Source organism: Taurulus bubalis (assembly GCF_910589615.1).
Source record: "Taurulus bubalis genome assembly, chromosome: 9".
Classification (NCBI taxonomy): Eukaryota; Metazoa; Chordata; class Actinopteri; order Perciformes; family Cottidae; genus Taurulus; species Taurulus bubalis.
Window position 1 is genome coordinate 25,506,854 of NC_136597.1, and position 20,366 is coordinate 25,527,219.

Here is a 20,366-nt window from a genome sequence, read left to right on the forward strand (position 1 = left end):
GGTGTAGGATGAATGAGCTAATGAACATCTCAGGATGATCCACACCTTCTTCTTCTTCTTCTTCTTCTTCTTCTTCTTCTTCTTCTTCTTCTTCTTCTTTTTCTTCTTCCAGCTGAGGGGTTAACCTTTACTCTGCAGTTGATTGTGTGTAAAGTATCAAGCATTCTTTTTTTAGTTTTTAGAATCACAATCTGGTTTTCCTGCCCAGAAGCTTCTCACCAACAAAGTCCTGCAAAAGGCAAGAAACTAAAATGTATAAATATACATAAAATAAATGTGCATTGTGTGTTTTCAGGGCTGGTTCAGTCCCGGTCAGGTGTTCGTCCTGGATGAGTACTGCGCCCGGTACGGCGTCCGCGGCTGCCACCGCCACCTGAGCTACCTGAAGGACCTGATGGATTACTCGGAGAACAACGCGCTGGTTGACCCCACGCTGCTGCACTACAGCTACGCCTTCTGCGCCTCCCACGTCCACGGGAACAGGTAGGAAGAATCACAGCCAGGGGGCGTGGCTACCCGGGGGCGTGGCTACCAGGGGTGTGGCTACCAGCTGCTCGTTTATGTGGGTGGGAAGCCAGTGAGGGACCGTCTTCTCCTCCTTACTGTAGTGAAATTGCACATCTAAAATTGGGATTTAATCTTAAAAATAGATATAGAAGAATAATCAAAAATATTGTGTGGAACGTGTGTTGGCCGTATTCTAATAGAGGCTTTTATTTTGCAATATGAAAGATCCTTCAAAGCACCTAAACCTCCTGGACCGTCTTCAGTGATGAACTCACTGAAGGTCATCACATGTTGGCCTCACCAAAAAGTCCAACTTGTAATAATATCGAAAATGTTGAAAACCGACTGCTTCTCTTTTTTCACAGCTGATAATCGTCGTGTTGCACTGTAACTTGGACCCTCGGTGTTTACGTCACATTTAGGACGTGGTTATGTCATTCTAGTGGACGTTAAAGATTCTTATCTTCAGAGTAAAAAAACATGTGGAGATTTAGTCCCTTTATTTCACATAATCAGTTGTGAAATCTTTTTTATTTGAATGAATAACCTGCATAACGGCCGAACTTCCAGACGTTTCTGGTGCGTAGCCGTGAGCCTGAACCGAGAGCAGAAAGGGTGTGTAGTAGTTTACTTGTATAAATAACCTTTTTTTTGTCCAATAATTCAAACTTTTCCGGCCGTAAAGCGCAGTTGAAAGCCTTTAAACTAAAAGATGGGAACTGTTTTTAGATAAATACTTCAAGGCCTCGCCGTTGGAGATATTCTTGACAAGTATTGAGGATTTCCCTTCTGCACATTCCAATCGAGGACTTTGACGAGATGTCAGAATACTTATGATCAGGGAAGATCATTACGTCTGATGTTCATCAGGAATAAACGTCAAATAAATCTGCTTAGAAATCACAGAGAGAGAAAAATAATTGCTCCACTTAGGTGTCTTTTAGCCACTTGTTGGTGTCTTTTAGCCACTTGTTGGCGTCTTTTAGCCACATGTTGCCGTCTTTTAGATAAATGTTGGTGTCTTTTAGACACATGTTGGCGTCTTTTAGCCACTTATTTGGTGTCTTTTAGCCTCATGTTGGCGTCTTTTAGCCACTTGTTGGCGTCTTTTAGCCACTTGTTGACGTCTTTTAGCCACTTGTTGGCATCTTTTAGCTACTTGTTGGCGTCATTCAGCCACTTATTTGGTGTCTTTTAGCCATATGTTGGCGTCTTTTATCCACGTTGGCGTCTTTTAGCCACTTAGTTGGTGTCTTTTAGCCACATGTTGGCGTCTTTTATCCACATGTTGGCGTCTTTTAGCCACATGTTGGCGTCTTTTAGCCACATGTTGGCATCTTTTAGCTACATGTTGGCGTCTTTTAGCCACATGTTGGCGTCTTTTAGCCACTTATTTGGTGTCTTTTTGCCACTTGTTGGTGTCTTTTAGCCACATGTTGGCGTCTTTTTAGCCACATGTTGGCATCTTTTAGCTACTTGTTGGCGTCTTTTAGCCACTTAGTTGGTGTCTTTTATCCACTTGTTGGTGTCTTTTAGCCAAATGTTGGCGTCTTTTAGCTACTTTTTGGCGTCTTTTAGCCACTTATTTGGTGTCTTTTAGCCACATGTTGGCGTCTTTTAGCCACATGTTGGCATCTTTTAGCTACTTGTTGGCGTCTTTAAGCCACTTATTTGGCGTCTTTTAGACACTTGTTGGCGTCTTTTAGCCAGTCTTTTATCCACATGTTGGCGTCTTTTAGCCACATGTTGGCGTCTTTTAGCCACTTGTTGGCGTCTTTTAGCCACATGTTGGCGTCTTTTAGCCACATGTTGGTGTCTTTTAGCCACATGTTGGCATCTTTTAGCTACTTGTTGGTGTCTTTAAGCCACTTATTTGGTATCTTTTAGCCACATGTTGGCATCTTTTAGCTACTTGTTGGTGTCTTTAAGCCACTTATTTGGTATCTTTTAGCCACATGTTGGCGTCTTTTAGCCACATGTTGCCGTCTTTTAGCTACTTTTTGGCGTCTTTTAGCCACTTATTTGGTGTCTTTTAGCCACATGTTGGCGTCTTTTAGCCACTTGTTGGCGTCTTTTAGCCACTTGTTGACGTCTTTTAGCCACTTGTTGGCATCTTTTAGCTACTTGTTGGCGTCATTCAGCCACTTATTTGGTGTCTTTTAGCCATATGTTGGCGTCTTTTATCCACGTTGGCGTCTTTTAGCCACTTAGTTGGTGTCTTTTAGCCACATGTTGGCGTCTTTTATCCACATGTTGGCGTCTTTTAGCCACATGTTGGCGTCTTTTAGCCACATGTTGGCATCTTTTAGCTACATGTTGGCGTCTTTTAGCCACATGTTGGCGTCTTTTAGCCACTTATTTGGTGTCTTTTTGCCACTTGTTGGTGTCTTTTAGCCACATGTTGGCGTCTTTTTAGCCACATGTTGGCATCTTTTAGCTACTTGTTGGTGTCTTTTATCCACTTGTTGGTGTCTTTTAGCCAAATGTTGGCGTCTTTTAGCTACTTTTTGGCGTCTTTTAGCCACTTATTTGGTGTCTTTTAGCCACATGTTGGCGTCTTTTAGCCACATGTTGGCATCTTTTAGCTACTTGTTGGCGTCTTTAAGCCACTTATTTGGTATCTTTTAGCCACTTGTTGGCGACTTTTAGCCACATGTTGGCGTCTTTTAGCCACATGTTGGCGTCTTTTAGACACTTGTTGGCGTCTTTTAGCCAGTCTTTTATCCACATGTTGGCGTCTTTTAGCCACATGTTGGCGTCTTTTAGCCACTTGTTGGCGTCTTTTAGCCACATGTTGGCGTCTTTTAGCCACATGTTGGTGTCTTTTAGCCACATGTTGGCATCTTTTAGCTACTTGTTGGTGTCTTTAAGCCACTTATTTGGTATCTTTTAGCCACATGTTGGCATCTTTTAGCTACTTGTTGGCATCTTTTAGCTACTTGTTGGCGTCTTTAAGCCACTTATTTGGTGTCTTTTTGCCACTTGTTGGTGTCTTTTAGCCACATGTTGGCGTCTTTTTAGCCACATGTTGGCATCTTTTAGCTACTTGTTGGCGTCTTTTAGCCACTTAGTTGGTGTCTTTTATCCACTTGTTGGTGTCTTTTAGCCAAATGTTGGCGTCTTTTAGCTACTTTTTGGCGTCTTTTAGCCACTTATTTGGTGTCTTTTAGCCACATGTTGGCGTCTTTTAGCCACATGTTGGCATCTTTTAGCTACTTGTTGGCGTCTTTAAGCCACTTATTTGGTATCTTTTAGCCACTTGTTGGCGACTTTTAGCCACATGTTGGCGTCTTTTAGCCACATGTTGGCGTCTTTTAGACACTTGTTGGCGTCTTTTAGCCAGTCTTTTATCCACATGTTGGCGTCTTTTAGCCACATGTTGGCGTCTTTTAGCCACTTGTTGGCGTCTTTTAGCCACATGTTGGCGTCTTTTAGCCACATGTTGGTGTCTTTTAGCCACATGTTGGCATCTTTTAGCTACTTGTTGGTGTCTTTAAGCCACTTATTTGGTATCTTTTAGCCACATGTTGGCATCTTTTAGCTACTTGTTGGTGTCTTTAAGCCACTTATTTGGTATCTTTTAGCCACATGTTGGCGTCTTTTAGCCACTTGTTGGCGTCTTTTAGCCACATGTTGGCATCTTTTAGCTACTTGTTGGTGTCTTTTAGCCACTTATTTGGTGTCTTTTAGCCACATGTCAATGTCTTTTAGCCACTTGTTGGCGTCTTTTAGACACTTGTTGGCATCTTTTAGACACTTGTTGGCGTCTTTTAGCCATTCTTTTATCCACATGTTGGCGTCTTTTAGCCACATGTTGGCGTCTTTTAGCCACTTGTTGGCGTCCGCGAGGCTCCAGCGGTTCAGCTTTGCTTCCACTCCCAGCAGCCCCGGTGTCACTCCCCCGGCTGGTAATTACAGATATCTGTGTGTTCTCTCTTTGTCGACTCATTTAGTCAATTAGAAAGAGTAATGATTAGCTTCTCCAGCAAATCGCCAGTTATAAAATGAGGAGCGGGGGGGGGGGGTTACTGGAATTGGCTTTTTGTCAGTTGGAGCTCTAATCTGAATAATTGAGGCCCATTCAGGGCTCCTGGAGCTGCCTGAGTGGGTGTGGATGGGAAGAGAGAAAAAAGAGATGGCTGGCAGGCGGATAAAAAAAAATAAAAAAAGGACGTAATTACAGAACTCAAGTTTCCCCTGGAGGGCGGCTGGAGGACAAAGAGAGCCGATCAACAGGAGAGTCACGAATACTTACGATGGGCCGACTGCTCTTTCCTCACTTAAACCCTCAGTTCTGACTGAGAGGAACATGCTGACAGGCGACGCCTCGTCGTCAAAGTTTTGCCCGACTCTTAAACCCCTTTAGTGTCTTAAATTCTGTTTCATTTATTTGGTCATTTTCAGTGTTTACGTCATTTAACGCCTAAATATTTGTGCGAATGGAAGAAATTCCTTTTGGCTCTTGTGCTTGATCTGCTGCGACACCTTTGGAGGCTCCTCTTTGTATGTTTTATGAATGAGCTGCTTTCTTTATCATGTTTAGAGTTAAAACAGCTGATAGGAGAACAGCTGTTATGTCTCATTTACCTCTGAAGGCCACCGGTTTCTCCCGTGTTACGTAAACCTATCCTAAGTAAGAGGTCAGAACGTCATAACAACATTGTTCACGTTTTACAGCAGGTTGAAAACTACGCATTTCTGTGTGTACTTTACTGGTTTTACTGGTCCGCTGCACTCCGTCTTGTCTTTATTTGACTGAAGAGTGAATGTTGTAATATGTAATATGATAACATTTTAACATGAAACATGAAATATCGTGTTTGAGCACCAAACATCATTGATGTAAACGCAGAGTCTCAAGTCTTATTTCCTCCGTCTTATTTTCTTGCGACCAGACATCAGTGAGCCAGGGGCATGCTGGGTAGTGGAGTTAGCTGGGTTAGCTTAGCTTCCAACTCGGCTCTCCTCCTGGGGAGGTCTGCCGGTCTGGCTTCTATACAACCAGACTTATATACAATCATAGGAGTCTCTCCCTGGTGGTCAGGAGAGAGAATGCAGCTTTAACACATGAAGCATAGACTTCTATACAACCATAGGAGTTGCCCCCTGGTGGTCAGGAGAGAGAATGCAGCTTCAACACATGAAGCATAGACTTCTATACAACCAGAGGAGTCACCCCCTGGTGGTCAGGAGAGAGAATGCAGCTTCAACACATGAAGCGTATACTTCTATACAACCAGAGGAGTCGCCCCCTGGTGGTCAGGAGAGAGAATGCAGCTTCAACACATGAAGCATAGACTTCTATACAACCAGAGGAGTCGCCCCTTGGTCAGGAGCTTTAACACACTTTTTCAGAACCGGCGGTTCATTTAAGTATAAATGCAATAACAAGCATTTTAATCAAATCTCTTCAGGTTGTTTTAGACCCAGTTTGTCCAGATAAAAAAAAATGCATTTATGGGCTGCATCATTATTTCTTCTCCTAAGTGTAACAGCGTCGGCCCCCTGAGTTCACAGCAGCTGAGAAGACACTGAAAAGTAAACCACGGTGAATTAAATATCACTCGTTTATCTGGACGCGAGGCTTTTTACTGCCGCGGGACGTGACGGACCAACCAGGTGAAGCAGCCGGGACTCTTTGTCTCGGACTGGCCTGATGAGACGGGTGCGTTTGAACCGGGTTCAGGGTTAAAGGAGCATTACCGGAGCCGAGGGGAGGAGGGGGGGAGGTGTCGGCTCGCCTCCCTCTCACCTGTCACGTCCCATCTCCTCCTCGCCGAGCCATCAACGCCGCTCCGACACGGGATGCGACGGGAGCTTTTACGACCTCCCCCGGGAGGAAGGTGACGCGTACGATCACCTGCCACTCGGCCGCATCTCCCTTCCACACCTCTTAAGGCGAAGTGGCGTCCGCTCTCCTCTCCTTCAGCACGACTGCTGTCAGCTGACATCAGCGGCCGGAGGGGTTTCGGTGGGTCCCGCGGGCGGAGACGGCGCTTATCGTTTACACTCCAGCCGCATCGACTGTAAACACGCAGGCCCCTCCCCTCGGCCTCCGACGCGCTCGCTTCATTTAGCAGCAACAATGTGTCTGAACCCCCACAAGCTGTCGCATCGAGGCCCGAGCATGAGCGCACATCTGACTGGGTTTAATGGCACGGTGACGGTGAGGGAGCCACACAACACAGACCAACACACCAATACACACAACACACCAATACACACAACACACACACCAGACACCAACACGCACACAAACACACACAACACTAACCAATACATGCACACAACACACACACACACACCAACACACACACAACACGCACACAACACACACACACACACACACACCAACATGCACACAACACACACACAACACATACCAACACACACCCAACACACACACAACACGCACACAACACACACACACCAACGCACACAACACACACACACCAACACACACACAACACGCACACAACACCAGACACCAGCGCACACACAAACACACACACACAACACTAACCAATACACGCACACAACACGCACACAACACACACACCCACACACACTAACACGCACACAACACACATACATCAACCCACACACAACATACACACACACTCCAACATACACCAACACGCACACAACACACACCAACACACACACCGACACACATAACACGGACCAACATAGACCAACACACAACAACACACACTAACACACAACATACACCAACACACACCAACATACACCAACACGCACACCAACACACACACACACACACACAACAACACACACTAACACACAACATACACCAACACACACACACCAACACGCACACACCGACACACAACACGCACCAACATACACCAACACACACACACAACAACACACACTAACACACAACATACACCAACACACACCAACATACACCAACACACACACACACGCGCGCACACACGCACGCGCGCACACACACACACACACAACAACACACACTAACACACAACATACACCAATACACACCAACATGCACCAACACACACACACACACACACGCGCGCGCACATACGCACGCGTGCGCACACACACAACAACACACACTAACACACAACATACACCAACACACACACACACCAACACACACTAACACACAACACACACACACACACACACACACACACACACACACACACACACACACACACCGGGTGCTCGTTGGGTTTCTCTTGTTTCTCGCTGTGTTTTTCCGTCTGGCTTCCTGCCAACTGGCTCCTCGTCCGTTTTGCTGTGATTGGATTCGGGACGTGGAGGCTGTGAGACATTTGGGGTTTTTCGGTAGAAAAGCTCTCGGTGATCTTGGGAGATTAATGTCGCAGCTTCCAACGCAGAGAATTGATTTGAGGAACCGAGGAAGGTCTTCACCGTTTAGATTTCTCTGTGCTTTCATTGTTCATTGCAGCAGAAAAAGGAAATATAAATGATGCTTCCATGTTAGTAGTAAACAGTCATGTGTTTTTACATTAATCAATATTGTGTCAGTTATGATTTTTTTTTTAAAGAACAGGTCACACGGTTTAAGTTTAAATATGTATATTTTGATGCAAACTCTTTGTTTATGTTGTGAAAAACGATTTTCATAATTCTTTTCAAGCCCGTCGAGGTGGGGATGAAAGAGTGTTTGTCCACCTGATTCAGGAGAGGAGAAGAACGGCTTATTAAAAATGATTTAGAGCACAATCAATTATTTCATTTTTTTTATTTTTTTTATGATCGATTGTTGGTCGGACGAGATAATCGGAGACGTCGCCTCGGACACAATAATGATCAATTAAAAAACTATTTTTTATCTATTTTCTGTCAATGTATAGACACATTGAGACATTAGGTACTATACAAATAACTAATATATATCACCATGAAACTTTACCAGTTGATTACTGATTATTAAATGTAATGCATGATGACTTTTGGTGAATTCAGGGAACATCTAAAATCTCTAAATTGACCCGTGCATGTTTTCTCGCGTTAAGAAGATGATAAGTTCTGGACGATGTCTTTGAATCAGATCGACATGTTTTAATGCGTCGACATCCAATTCAATGAGAAATAAAAAATGAATGTCTGGTGAATGCTGTTGTAACAAATATGTAATAAACTCTATCTTTTAGAAAGAAAAGTAATAAAATTAAGCTTTTAGAAAAAGAAATACATTTATTTATATATATATATATATATATATATATATATATATATATATATATATATATATATATATATATATACCCTGTTACCCTGAACCCACAGTGAAGCATGAGAGCTGCAAAACTGATCAGTTTTATTTTCTGCACAATGAACCGCTCAGATTACAGACAGCTGCCGTTAACTGGGAGTCCGTCTCCACATCCGTCCACCGTCGCCGTGACCGGGTCTTAATCTGTCCACGAAGGGGCCCTCGGGTCTTAATCTGTCCACGGAGGGGCCCTCGGGTCTTAATCTGTCCACGGAGGGGCCCTCGGGTCTTAATCTGTCCACGAAGGGGCCCTCGGGTCTTAATCTGTCCACGGAGGGGCCCTCGGGTCTTCATCTGTCCACGGAGGGGCCCTCGGGTCTTCATCTGTCCACGGAGGGGCCCTCGGGTCTTCATCTGTCCACGGAGGGGCCCTCGGGTCTTAATCTGTCCACGGAGGGGCCCTCGGCCACTTCCACATGAAAGTGAGCTTTTCTTGCTTTTTCATGAGCGAGCACACACGCTCCTCCCAGCAACTCTGCTTTATGTTCCCTCAGGATAAACTGGTGCTTGTTAAATAGGGGTTGTGGGAAGTGGAGGGGTTTGTAATGAGGGGGGGGGGTTGACAGATTTGGGGAACAACGGGGTTTAGAAGTTGTGCTAACAAGTGCCGTTGTGCAGAGAAAGCTGCCTCTCGTTACAGAGCAAGTGGAGTAGAGTGGAGCTGAAGAGAGGCGCTGATGTTCTCACACAATGCATGACCACTTCCTGTTGTCCTCCTCCTCCTCCTCCTCCTCCTCCAAAGTCTGAGGAGATCTCCTCAGTGGCAGACTGAATGTGCCAAAAGCAATATGTTTTTTCTTTGTTTAGTTCAATTTTATGTCAGTTTAAATGTAGTACATAACTTCTTCTTTTCTTTTAGTTTTTATTCTTAAATATAATACATGGTTATATATCATGTGATTTGGCACATTTGATTTTACATTGTTTGCTATATTACTTTATTTTATACTGCTTTACCTTATACACTTTGTAGAACAATATCATTCTTATGTTTGTTATATTTGATATTCTGTTTTTTATTTCATTTTGGATATTTTTGTGTTTTTGATTTAATTAAATTTGACATACATTACTATATTTTGATTTTATATGTTATCTAATTTGATTCTGTTTTTTAATTCATGTAAAATACAAGATACAGTTTTATATTATATAATTTTAATTAATTACCACATTCTGGTAAATATTTTCTTTCATATAATTTTTCTTATTTTTTATTAAATATAATTTTACGATTATGTTTCATTCGATCTACTTTACATTATAATTTATATTTTCATTATATATATTTTTATATAAATATATCTGGATTACACACATAAATGTGTTTAGTTTTTTAAATGTTTAATGTATTTAATTGTAATAATTACAGGCTCTTTATTGGCGCGTGTGTTCTGTTCAGCCTCCCGGTGAAGTAGCTGGTGATGATTTAGTAATTGACAGGAGGTGAATCAGACCTTCCTCCTCCTCCTCCTCCTCCTCACCTGACTCCCCTCCACTCCTTTCTCCTCGCGTCTTTTTTTTTTTAAACTGGAGAGTCAGGAGCACGCCGCCGCCAGCAGCTCGGTGTTGGTACTCGAGGTGCGCTTGGTTCGGGGGCCCGAACCAGCGGAAGGCTTTTTTTATTTTTTAAATAAGACAACAACTCATTAACAGACAACCTCCTCGCTCCTTCCCTCCAGCGACTGCGAGTGCCGTTTGGAGAGGCTGCTTTTCTCTTTCAGCCACTCAGACAAAAGCCCAGAAAGTCAAGGCTGGTCGCTCTGGGTACTGATTGCATTTTTACCCTTTTTTTTTTTTTTTTTTTTTCCCAGAGTGCCTATTCAGACGAAGGCAAGAAGGGAATGAAAGCTTTACAAACATTAATGAAGCGTTCAGCTTCTTTGTGGACTCTCCTCCTGCCGGCCGTGTGAGTGGTGGAAGGAGGAAGAGGAGGAAGAGGAGCCCGAGCAGCGCTCCGTTTGATTGGTTGACTTTGAGGTCAGCGTGGATAGTTCGGCTGCTTCATCGCTTAGTTTGGTGAAAACAAGCAAGTTGACGGAGCAGAAAGAGAAGAAAAAAACAGACGAGAGAAGCAGCCGCTCGATTTTCTTTTCTTTATTTCTGACTCCACCTCTGCGTGCTCTCGGACTTGCCGGCGTACTGGAGATCGTTTTAGCCGCTGCCAGACGAGCGAGCTAAGATGTAATCGTCGAGTTGAAACCGTCTCCAGCACCAAGATGTCTGCTGGTCTCTGGGTCGGCCGTCAGAACTTGGACCGCAGGCTCAAGTTCTACAGAATTCAGACGGGATCGCGAACCGCTTCCGAGCAACGAGCGACCGAAGTGTCGACTGGTGACTCTCAGACGATCGCATCCGAGGTTTCATGAAGGAAACTCAACACTTCCTGCAAATGTTTCACATTAAAAGCCCCTTTCCCCCATTAAAAAGTATCTGTAAACTTTCAAGAAAAAAACTTGTTGGTTTGTGGAGGTTTTGAAGCTTTGAGTTCGGCGGTTTCGACCGTCGCCATCTTGTTTTTTTGTGCAACCAGTGAATAGGAAGTGACCGTATTAGGACTGTGGAGGAGCGACGTATACGTCTCTGGTTTCGACCTGTCAATCACCTTGTAGCCCCGCCCTTAAAGCGTCCCCTGCTTTATGGTCTGTTTGACTCTAAATTACCATAATTTACTAAATGAACATCATGCTGTATTGAAGAAGACTTGAAACTAGAGATTGAGACATAAACTCATGTTTACAATGTTTACTGAGGGAATACATCAAGAGAAGTAGAGTCATTTATATAGACTTCTATACAACCAGAGGAGTCGCCCCCTGGTGGTCAGGGGAGAATGCAGCTTTAACACATGAAGCATAAACTTCTATACAACCAGAGGAGTTGAAACTAGAGATTGAGACATAAACTCATGTTTACAATGTTTACTGAGGGAATAAATAAATGCACTCTTCGTGAGAATGGACAGTGAGAGTGGACAGAAGCGGATTTTCCTCGTCATATATATATGTTTGTCTCTCCTAGTTTACTAATGTACATATTTCATTTCCAAAATAAGTTCCCATGTTGGGCCACTGAAAGGAGGCGGGACTTCTCCTCTCTATTCACTATCACAGATGAAACTTTGGGGTTCAATTCAAACCAATCTGAAATTACTGCAATTCACAGTGCTTTGGGCCTGTAGCAGAGTTGTTTTTTCTAAAACTAGAAAATATATAGTTTCTCTGAAAACGTTCGACCTGAAATGGGACCTTTTCTTGACAAGCTTCAAGAGTCTCTGGGAACGTCACACCGGACGGAGGCGTTTTAAAGTAGTCATGGTAGTTGTAGTTCTGGTCCATCTCACAGGATGGTAGTTCTGGTCCATCTCACAGGATGGTAGTTCTGGTCCATCTCACAGGATGGTAGTTCTGATCCATCTCACAGGATGGTAGTTCTGGTCCATCTCACAGGATGGTAGTTCTGAACCATCTCACAGGATGGTAGTTCTGATCCATCTCACAGGATGGTAGTTCTGGTCCATCTCACAGGATGGTAGTTCTGGTCCATCTCACAGGATGGTAGTTCTGAGTGGAGAAGGGAGAACTCGCCCAATGCTTCCATGACCTGTGTTGTGCTGCTGTTCCTTGAATAAAGAGAGACAGTGATCTGTGTTGAAGAGGGAAAGATGAAGCTGACGTGTTGTGTGTCTTCTTCTGCCTCGTCAGGCCCGACGGGATGGGGACGGTGACCGTGGAGGAAAAGGAGAACTTTGAGAACATCAGGGGTCGCCTCATGTCTCTGCTGGAGAACCAGATCACGCATTTCAGGTACGAACAGAACCACTCACAACTACCTTTATATATGTATACAGAACCTTTATATATGTGTGCAGATCCTTTTTATGTCTGCAGATCCTTTATATATGTACACAGAACCTTTTATATATGTATACAGATCCTTTATGTGTATACAGATCCTTTATATATGTACACAGAACCTTTTATATATGTATACAGATCCTTTATGTGTATACAGATCCTTTATATCTGGATGCAGATCCTTTATATATGCATCCGATCCTTCAGTTGCATGCAGATCCTTTATACATATTTGCTTGCAGAACCTTTATGTATGCATACAGATTCTTTCTATATGTATACAGAACCTTTATATGCATGCAGATCCTTTATATTTATGCCTGTAGATACTTTATGTATGTATACAGATCCTTTATATGCATGCATAACCTTTTATATATGTATACAGATTATTTATGTGCATGTAGAACCTTTATATATGCATCAGATCCTTTATATGCTTGCAGATCCTTTATATATATGCAGAACATTTATATACATGCATAACCTTTATATGCATGCAGATCCTTTTTATATATATATGCAGAACTTGTATATATGTATACAGATCCTTTATATTTGCATTCAGATAATTTATATATGCATCAATATTGTTTAAATATTCATACAGACCCTTTACATGCAATTAGTTTACATATGAATGCAGAACCATTATATGCATGCATATCCTTTATATATACAGATAGTTTATTAATGCATGCATAACCTTTTTATTTGCATTCAGATCATTTCTATATGAATGCAGAGCCTTTGTATATACAAGCAGAACCTTTTATATGCATGCAGCTAGTTTATATGCAGGTTATTTATATATTCATGAATATCGTTTTTTAACTGACCCTTTTAAATGCAGATTGATGCATTGTAACTGGGTTACCTCATAACAATAATGCCATTGACTGTAATAGACACAACTTAAGCAAGTTTTGAATCTCATGATAGATTCTCATTTAAATTAGTGGAAGTTAACGGCTGAAACAAACTCAAGCAACATTACATCTTAACCTCTAAAACCCATTTTGCCGAATGCTTTTGCTGTGAAAGTGAAGTGATTTGACAACAACCAAAACATGTAATACCACCGGTATGCTCCTTTAACTGCATCATAATGAGCCCATGCGTTTTGGGTATTTCCAGCCCCATCAGCCGCACACAACAGGTGCAGGGCATGCGTCGATGGCGGCTGATGAGACCTCCCTGCATCTGCGTGCTGCTATTCAGCGCCGCCGCCGCCGTGTGAACGCATTGTGAGCGCGGTGTGAAAGCGGCAGCCCCGAGACCTTGAGCAGCACTCGTCTGAATGGACCTGTGCCATTAACTGTCCTGGAGCCGGCTCTGTAAACCCTTCACGCCTGAGAGGGGTCCTCCATCTGGCCCCGCAGAGGAGAGGAGGGGGCCGGTCAGGGCCGAGTGTGTGTTGGGGGGGGCGATCAGCGGGAGTCATTACTGACTCACCTCAACAAGAGGCTAATGCTGGTAAACAATGGCTGGGACAATGCCGGGATTATGCTAATGTCCCCCAGACAAGAGCAGGAGCTCCACAGTTTAGTTTAGATTAAAGCCCGGCTCGGCCACTAAAGATTCATTTAGGGTTACACGTTTAAACTCCAGCTGCTGCTCTTTGCTGCATCTAATGGTTATTATCCTTTCACGCAGATTATCTGAAGATTACCTCGTCACCGTTTGGTAATTATTCCTCTTTTGGTCAAGTCTCACGAGGAAAGATAAACGTGGAGGAACTTGCAGCCCAGTTTCATGGCAGTTAGTGAAGTAGACACACTATGCAACCTATTGGTTCTGTGTTCATGGACACACATGTTTCGGGTTTTGTTGCCGAAACATTGTTGTCTAAACCTAGTTGTTGGTTTTGTTGCCTAAACCCAACTGTTGTTGATTTTGTTGCCTAAACCCAACTGTTGTTGGTTTTGTTGCCTAAACCCAACTGTTGTTGGTTTTGTTGCCTAAACCCAACTGTTGTTGGTTTTGTTGCCTAAACCCAACTGTTGTTGTTTTTCATGCCTTAAACCAATTGTTGTTGATTTTGTTGCCTAAACCTAACTGTTGGTTTAGTTGCCTAAACTTAGCTGTTGGTGATTTTGTTGCCTGACCCTAACTCTTGGTGATTTTGTTGCCTGAACCTAACTGCTGGCGATTTTGTTGCCTGAACCTAACTGTTGGCGATTTTGTTGCCTAAACCCAACTGTTGGTTTTGTTGCCTAAACCTAACTGTTGGTGATGTTGTTGCCTAAACCTAACTGTTGGTGATGTTGTTGCCTAAATCTAACAGTTGGTGATGTTGTTGCCTAAACCTAACTGTTGGTGATGTTGGTGCCTGACCTTAGCTGTTGGTGATGTTGTTGCCTGAACCCAACTGTTGGTGATTTAGTTGCCTAAACCCAACTGTTGGTGATTTAGTTGCCTAAACCCAACTGTTGGTGATTTAGTTGCCTAAACCCAACTGTTGGTGATTTAGTTGCCTAAACCCAACTGTTGGTGATTTAGTTGCCTAAACCCAACTGTTGGTGATTTTGTTGCTTAAACCCAACTGTTGGTTTAGTTGCCTAAACTTAGCTGTTGGTTGTGTTGCCTAAACCTAACTGTTGGTGATTTTGTTGCCTAAACCTAACTGTTGGTTTAGTTGTCTAAAGGTAGCTGTTGGTTTAGTTGCTTTAACTTAACTGTGAGAAAGTTCCTCATGGACTAAGCCTCTTCATTTGTCTCTCAACCAGATTGATGCATTCCTACTTTAAATGTACAGATGAATCTCTCGGGGCGTCTGGACCCCATCGATTTGAGTCATTGATTGCCGTCATAGTGTTATTGGTTTTATATATATATATATATATATATATGTATATATATATATATATATATATATATATATAACGTGGGTCGGCTCTCCATCTATATATATATATATATATATATATATATATATATATATATACACAAAATGAAGATGACCCACTTGAGCTTCAACTCACTTCATTCCTCATTATTCATTCTGGTCACATGACATCTGTTGCTTCTGTCCATCAGGGGAGAGAGATCCTCCTCTGTTGCTCTCCTGAAGGGTTCTTCCCTTTTTTCCCTGTGAAATGGTTTTTACTATGGTTTTTTTATTTATTAGTTTTTACTGATCCCATGTGTCTATGTGTACAGATTGTAAAGCCCTCTGAGGAAAATTTGTGATATGAGGCTATACAAAATAAACTGAATTGAATTGAATAGAAACAGGTCCCATGATGCACTTTGACCCGTTCCAACTCTTCTACATTACATTTATATTCTACTGATCTGCAACAGTAAATACTTCTCAAGGACCATGTTGTTGTACTTTTTATCAACATAACGAGGACACCGGGTTATTTTCCTCCAGTTTCCACGTGAAGCAGCCAAAGCATTAATAACCGTTGGTTATGTTTCGGCTGTTAGAGAAGAGATCACGGTCTTGGTTAAATGCTAGCAGACTCTCATTAGCGTTTAACTGGAACCATGATCTCCCTCCAACCCCAACCAGCTCGCCTTTGTTGCCTCAACGGCACCGAACAATATCCAGTCAGCAAATGATGTTTCTCTCGAAATGCATGATGCAAAACGAAATATTAGAGATTAAACGCAGTTCTCAGGAGGCAGGGTTGCCCATTGAGATGGAGAGCCGACCCACGTTTTGACCCACATGGCTGAAAGTGTTTAGACTAATTTAGTGTCGGAGAGAGACTTCAGTCAGATATGAAGCTAAAAACTAAAAACACCTCAAATAATACGCAGCAAATGAATCAAACGCTTGTGAACTCTGCATAAACCCTCGGAATATATGTAGGAATGAAAGAGTAAAGTTATTTAAATGAGGTTATGAATGCGTTGTGAACAAACCCCTCTGCATAAACCCTCGGAATATATGTAGGAATGAAAGAGTAAAGTTATTTAAATGAGGTTATGAATGCGTTGTGAACAAACCCCTCTGCATAAACCCTCGGAATATATGTAGGAATGAAAGAGTAAAGTTATATAAATGAGGTTATGAATGCGTTGTGAACAAACCTCTCTGCATAAACCCTCGGAATATATGTAGCAATGAAAGAGTAAAGTTTGGTGATGTAAGAGCTGCTGAAGTGGAGATTTCTGGATCAGAGTCTGAGAACAAAGTCATGGAGAGAAAACGTCCTTTAAAGAGAAGTTTAGTTACTTTACATCATGATGAAGACTCTCCAGGTGAAGAGGGTCAACACATGAACTCATAGAACCATCACATTTTTATTAATTTATTGTGTTACAAGTTTTATGAAATGAAATGAAATGAAAGGAACGACACAAACTTGGTGACTTTCACGCCGAGTACACACAATTTTTTTTTTTATTATTTTACATCCATATAAAAAAAGCATAACATCTGCCTGGAGCTTCTCGCCCAGTAAATGTCTGACCTGCGCGACCGCGTGCTTTTGTTTATTTAGTTCTGGTCGCTTGTCAATTAGCGACGGTGAAACCTCCCTGAACCGCTGAGGCGGAGCGGAGGTGAGAAACACTCCGGCGCTGTAATTGGATGGAAGGAGGCGGCCATCTGCTGACGGATGTCTTGTGCCGCTGCTTCCATCTTTCCGTTATTGTTCTTCTTATCATTATTTTTTTTTCACCCCCCCTCACACACACACACACACACACACACGGTTGTCCTTGAGATTGTTTCTAAATGTGATGACCGCCCACGTCTCTACATCTGCAGGTACTGCTTTCCCTTTGGCCGACCAGATGGGGCCCTGAAGGCGACGCTCTCGCTGCAGGAACGGGTACGGCGACACATTTTAAATACGTAACAATAATTATCAAAATATGTCCGCCGACATCAGTCATTCTGAAGACGATGTTTAGGTAACCAAGTGCTTATTAGTCATTATAAAGCACTTGTTAAGGCCTTATTCTGCATTATTCTACAACTACCAGGCCGTTAACGCAGAGTTATCCATCAATAACCTCCTGAATAGTTCTACATGAATTACTATCTTCATGCGTTATTCTCCTTTTATAACATTTAGAGAGAAAATGGCCTTTTATAGAGATGTTTTGTTACATTACACACAGTCTATGAAATGTTATGTTTAAATATGCAAAGTATGCATTATGTAATGGTGTCTTTTGGTAAAAGAATAAAGTAAAATAAATGTTTTATTTCATCGAATCTGAAAGAAGACAAGTTAAGGGAGAAGAAGATACATTTTTAAATAAACCAGAGCTTTAAAAAAACAATGTTTTTAGCTGTAATGTCTCGCCTTAATAAATAACTATTTATAGTGAACAAAAAGTCTTCTTGTTTAATCAGAGAAGCTGGTTTCTGCTCCACATGACGGAGTTTTTCACCGCCATGTTGCTTCAGGTCCTGATGAAGGACATCACCACGCCGGTCCCTCCGGAGGAGATGAAGAGGCTGGTGCAGAAGTGTCTGGAGAACGCAGCGCAAATCAACTACAGTCAGCTGATGGAGTACGCTCAGATCAAAGGTGAGCGTTCCCTTAGTCCTTCAGGTCTATAGAGGACCAGGACTAGACTGAAACTGGTTCAGGTCCAGGTTAAAGTTCCTCACAGTTTGTCCTGAGGTTACTAGAAGTAATTAATGGCGTCACTGAAATCCAAAGGGTTCATCCCCTGAGGAGCAGGATGTCCGCAGCATTAACTTCCTCACGTGTTTTATAATCTGCATTTCCTGTGTTCGGACCTTCAGCGGATCCTCAGGCCGCTCCGGAGAAAAGGCTGGAGGACCTGATGAGACTGGGAGAGCTCTGCATCGAAGTCCTGCAGCAGAACGACGAGCATCACTCCGAGGTACGCCGTCGGTTTCTGTCAAGAAAACGGTCTTTGTGTTTTTACTCCAACCTTTAAAACCTGACGAGATGACAGCATCTTGTAATACTACTACATAAAGCTGGGGCTTTTATTGTGAAAGGTTAGGACGGGAGTAAATGCTCTAAATATATATTTATTTTCAAGCTCTCGTTTTGTCCATCTTATGTTTTTCTCCTCGGAGCAATGCATGATGGGATACATTGCTCGGTTTCGTGACCATCAGTTGTGCATTATTTGTACTTGACAATGCATTATGGGAAACTTTGAGTTCACGATACAGCGTGTACATATTCTCACCGTACGTCCAGAGGACGCTACAAAATGTCAAACTCGCGTCCAAATAAGGTGTTGCAGTGGCCATGTGACCAATAGATCAAAGAAAATAAACGTAAATCAAAGAAAATATAAATCAAAGAAAATATACATAAATCAAAGAAAATAAACGTAAATCAAAGAAAATATACATAAATCAAAGAAAAATAAACATAAATCAAAGAAAATATAGATCAAAGAAAATAAACATAAATCAAAGAAAATAAACGTAAATCAAAGAAAATAAACATAAATCAAAGAAAATATAAATCAAAGAAAATAAATATAAAACAAAGAAAATAAACATAAATCAAAGAAAATAAACATAAATCAAAGAAAATAAACGTAAATCAAAGAAAATATAAAACAAAGAAAATAAACAAAAATCTTTTGCAAAGATTCCAAAAGAATGAATTGTCCATGCAGGATTCCGTTTGTCTGATCATTTATTTCAACTAAACAAAAGAACAAAGGAACTCCTCGTGCTGCCTCTCATGTGCTGGTAAAAAACCATAGGCCTACCCAGGTGCATGCTGGTCCGGTAACTGCCTACATATAACCCCAGGTGCCCACAGCGTTACCCAACCAAGTAAAACTAGAAAACTACAAATAATTAAACTAAACTAAAAACTATCAAAAGAAAACACTATCCTAATAAAAAAAAAAAAAATCTAAAACGAAAAGAATAGTTAAACAATACTACTATTCCCTACAGGTGTTTATCCAGGATAATTGACCATATTTAAAATATATCCATCCGTACCTTCATGTTGCTGTGAGGGTTTTTTCATTCGACAGTTTTTTTCTCTTCAAATATGCATAAAAACAATCTGTGTTCAACACTTGCAGAGAGTAAATACCCGCTGAGGATCTGGAGTTCAGCTCTTTGTGACAACAGTTTAACTCTGAAACTTCCTTTTCCGTCTCATCTTCATCATCTCATCTTCATCACAAGGCCCCGGAGTCACTCGATCATTTCATTAACGTTTTTGATCACTTTTCGCAGCACTGTCCATTTCCCCCTCGCCCACGGCTCCCGGGCGCCGCGTAAAACTGATCAATCGCAGGTGTTGAGACGTGGCGGTTTGATACCGGCCCTAAGTGGCAGCGCGACGACTGCGGCATCTGTTTCTGATCTATTAATAACGCGCTGCCATGGCGACCGGTGGCAGACGTGATGTTGACGACGAGTTAGAGGCTTTTTTTTTTTTTTTTTCACAGAGTCGCAAGCTGTCGCAAGCTGTCACAATTAAATTAAGAGATGAATCGTAATTGTTTTCTACGGTCGCCGTGGACGAAGCTTCTCGCTCGGATGACGCCTGCTTCCTTGTTTTTACTCGTCGTCGAGACACGTTTTTTTAATATTCACACGCAAACAGTGCGCGACTTAAACGTTTTCAACGCTCGACAGAAGATGGAAGCCCCGTCTGGGCCGTGATTGGCTCCAAACTAGCTGTGATGTCATCACATCCTGCAGGTATGTCCATCGGTTGAACTCTATTGGAGAGAGAGAGAAAAAAACTCTTCTTCTTTTAGAGCCGGAGAATCCTCTGTTC

The 20,366-nt window shown here is 42.3% G+C and overlaps 1 protein-coding gene across 2 annotated transcripts in view; it reads left to right on the top strand.

The window, feature by feature from the left end:
* Window positions 1-20,366, top strand: part of cadps2 (Ca++-dependent secretion activator 2) — a gene marked incomplete at its 3' end in the record, with an annotated part of 102,236 nt that overhangs the window by 34,658 nt on the left and 47,212 nt on the right. For both annotated transcript variants that reach the window (XM_079223928.1, XM_079223929.1), the window contains exons 11-15: window positions 296-483; window positions 12,505-12,606; window positions 17,384-17,447; window positions 18,032-18,155; window positions 18,377-18,477. In XM_079223928.1, the coding sequence (XP_079080054.1) occupies window positions 296-483; window positions 12,505-12,606; window positions 17,384-17,447; window positions 18,032-18,155; window positions 18,377-18,477 (579 nt within the window). The remainder of the gene's footprint in view (window positions 1-295; window positions 484-12,504; window positions 12,607-17,383; window positions 17,448-18,031; window positions 18,156-18,376; window positions 18,478-20,366) is intronic.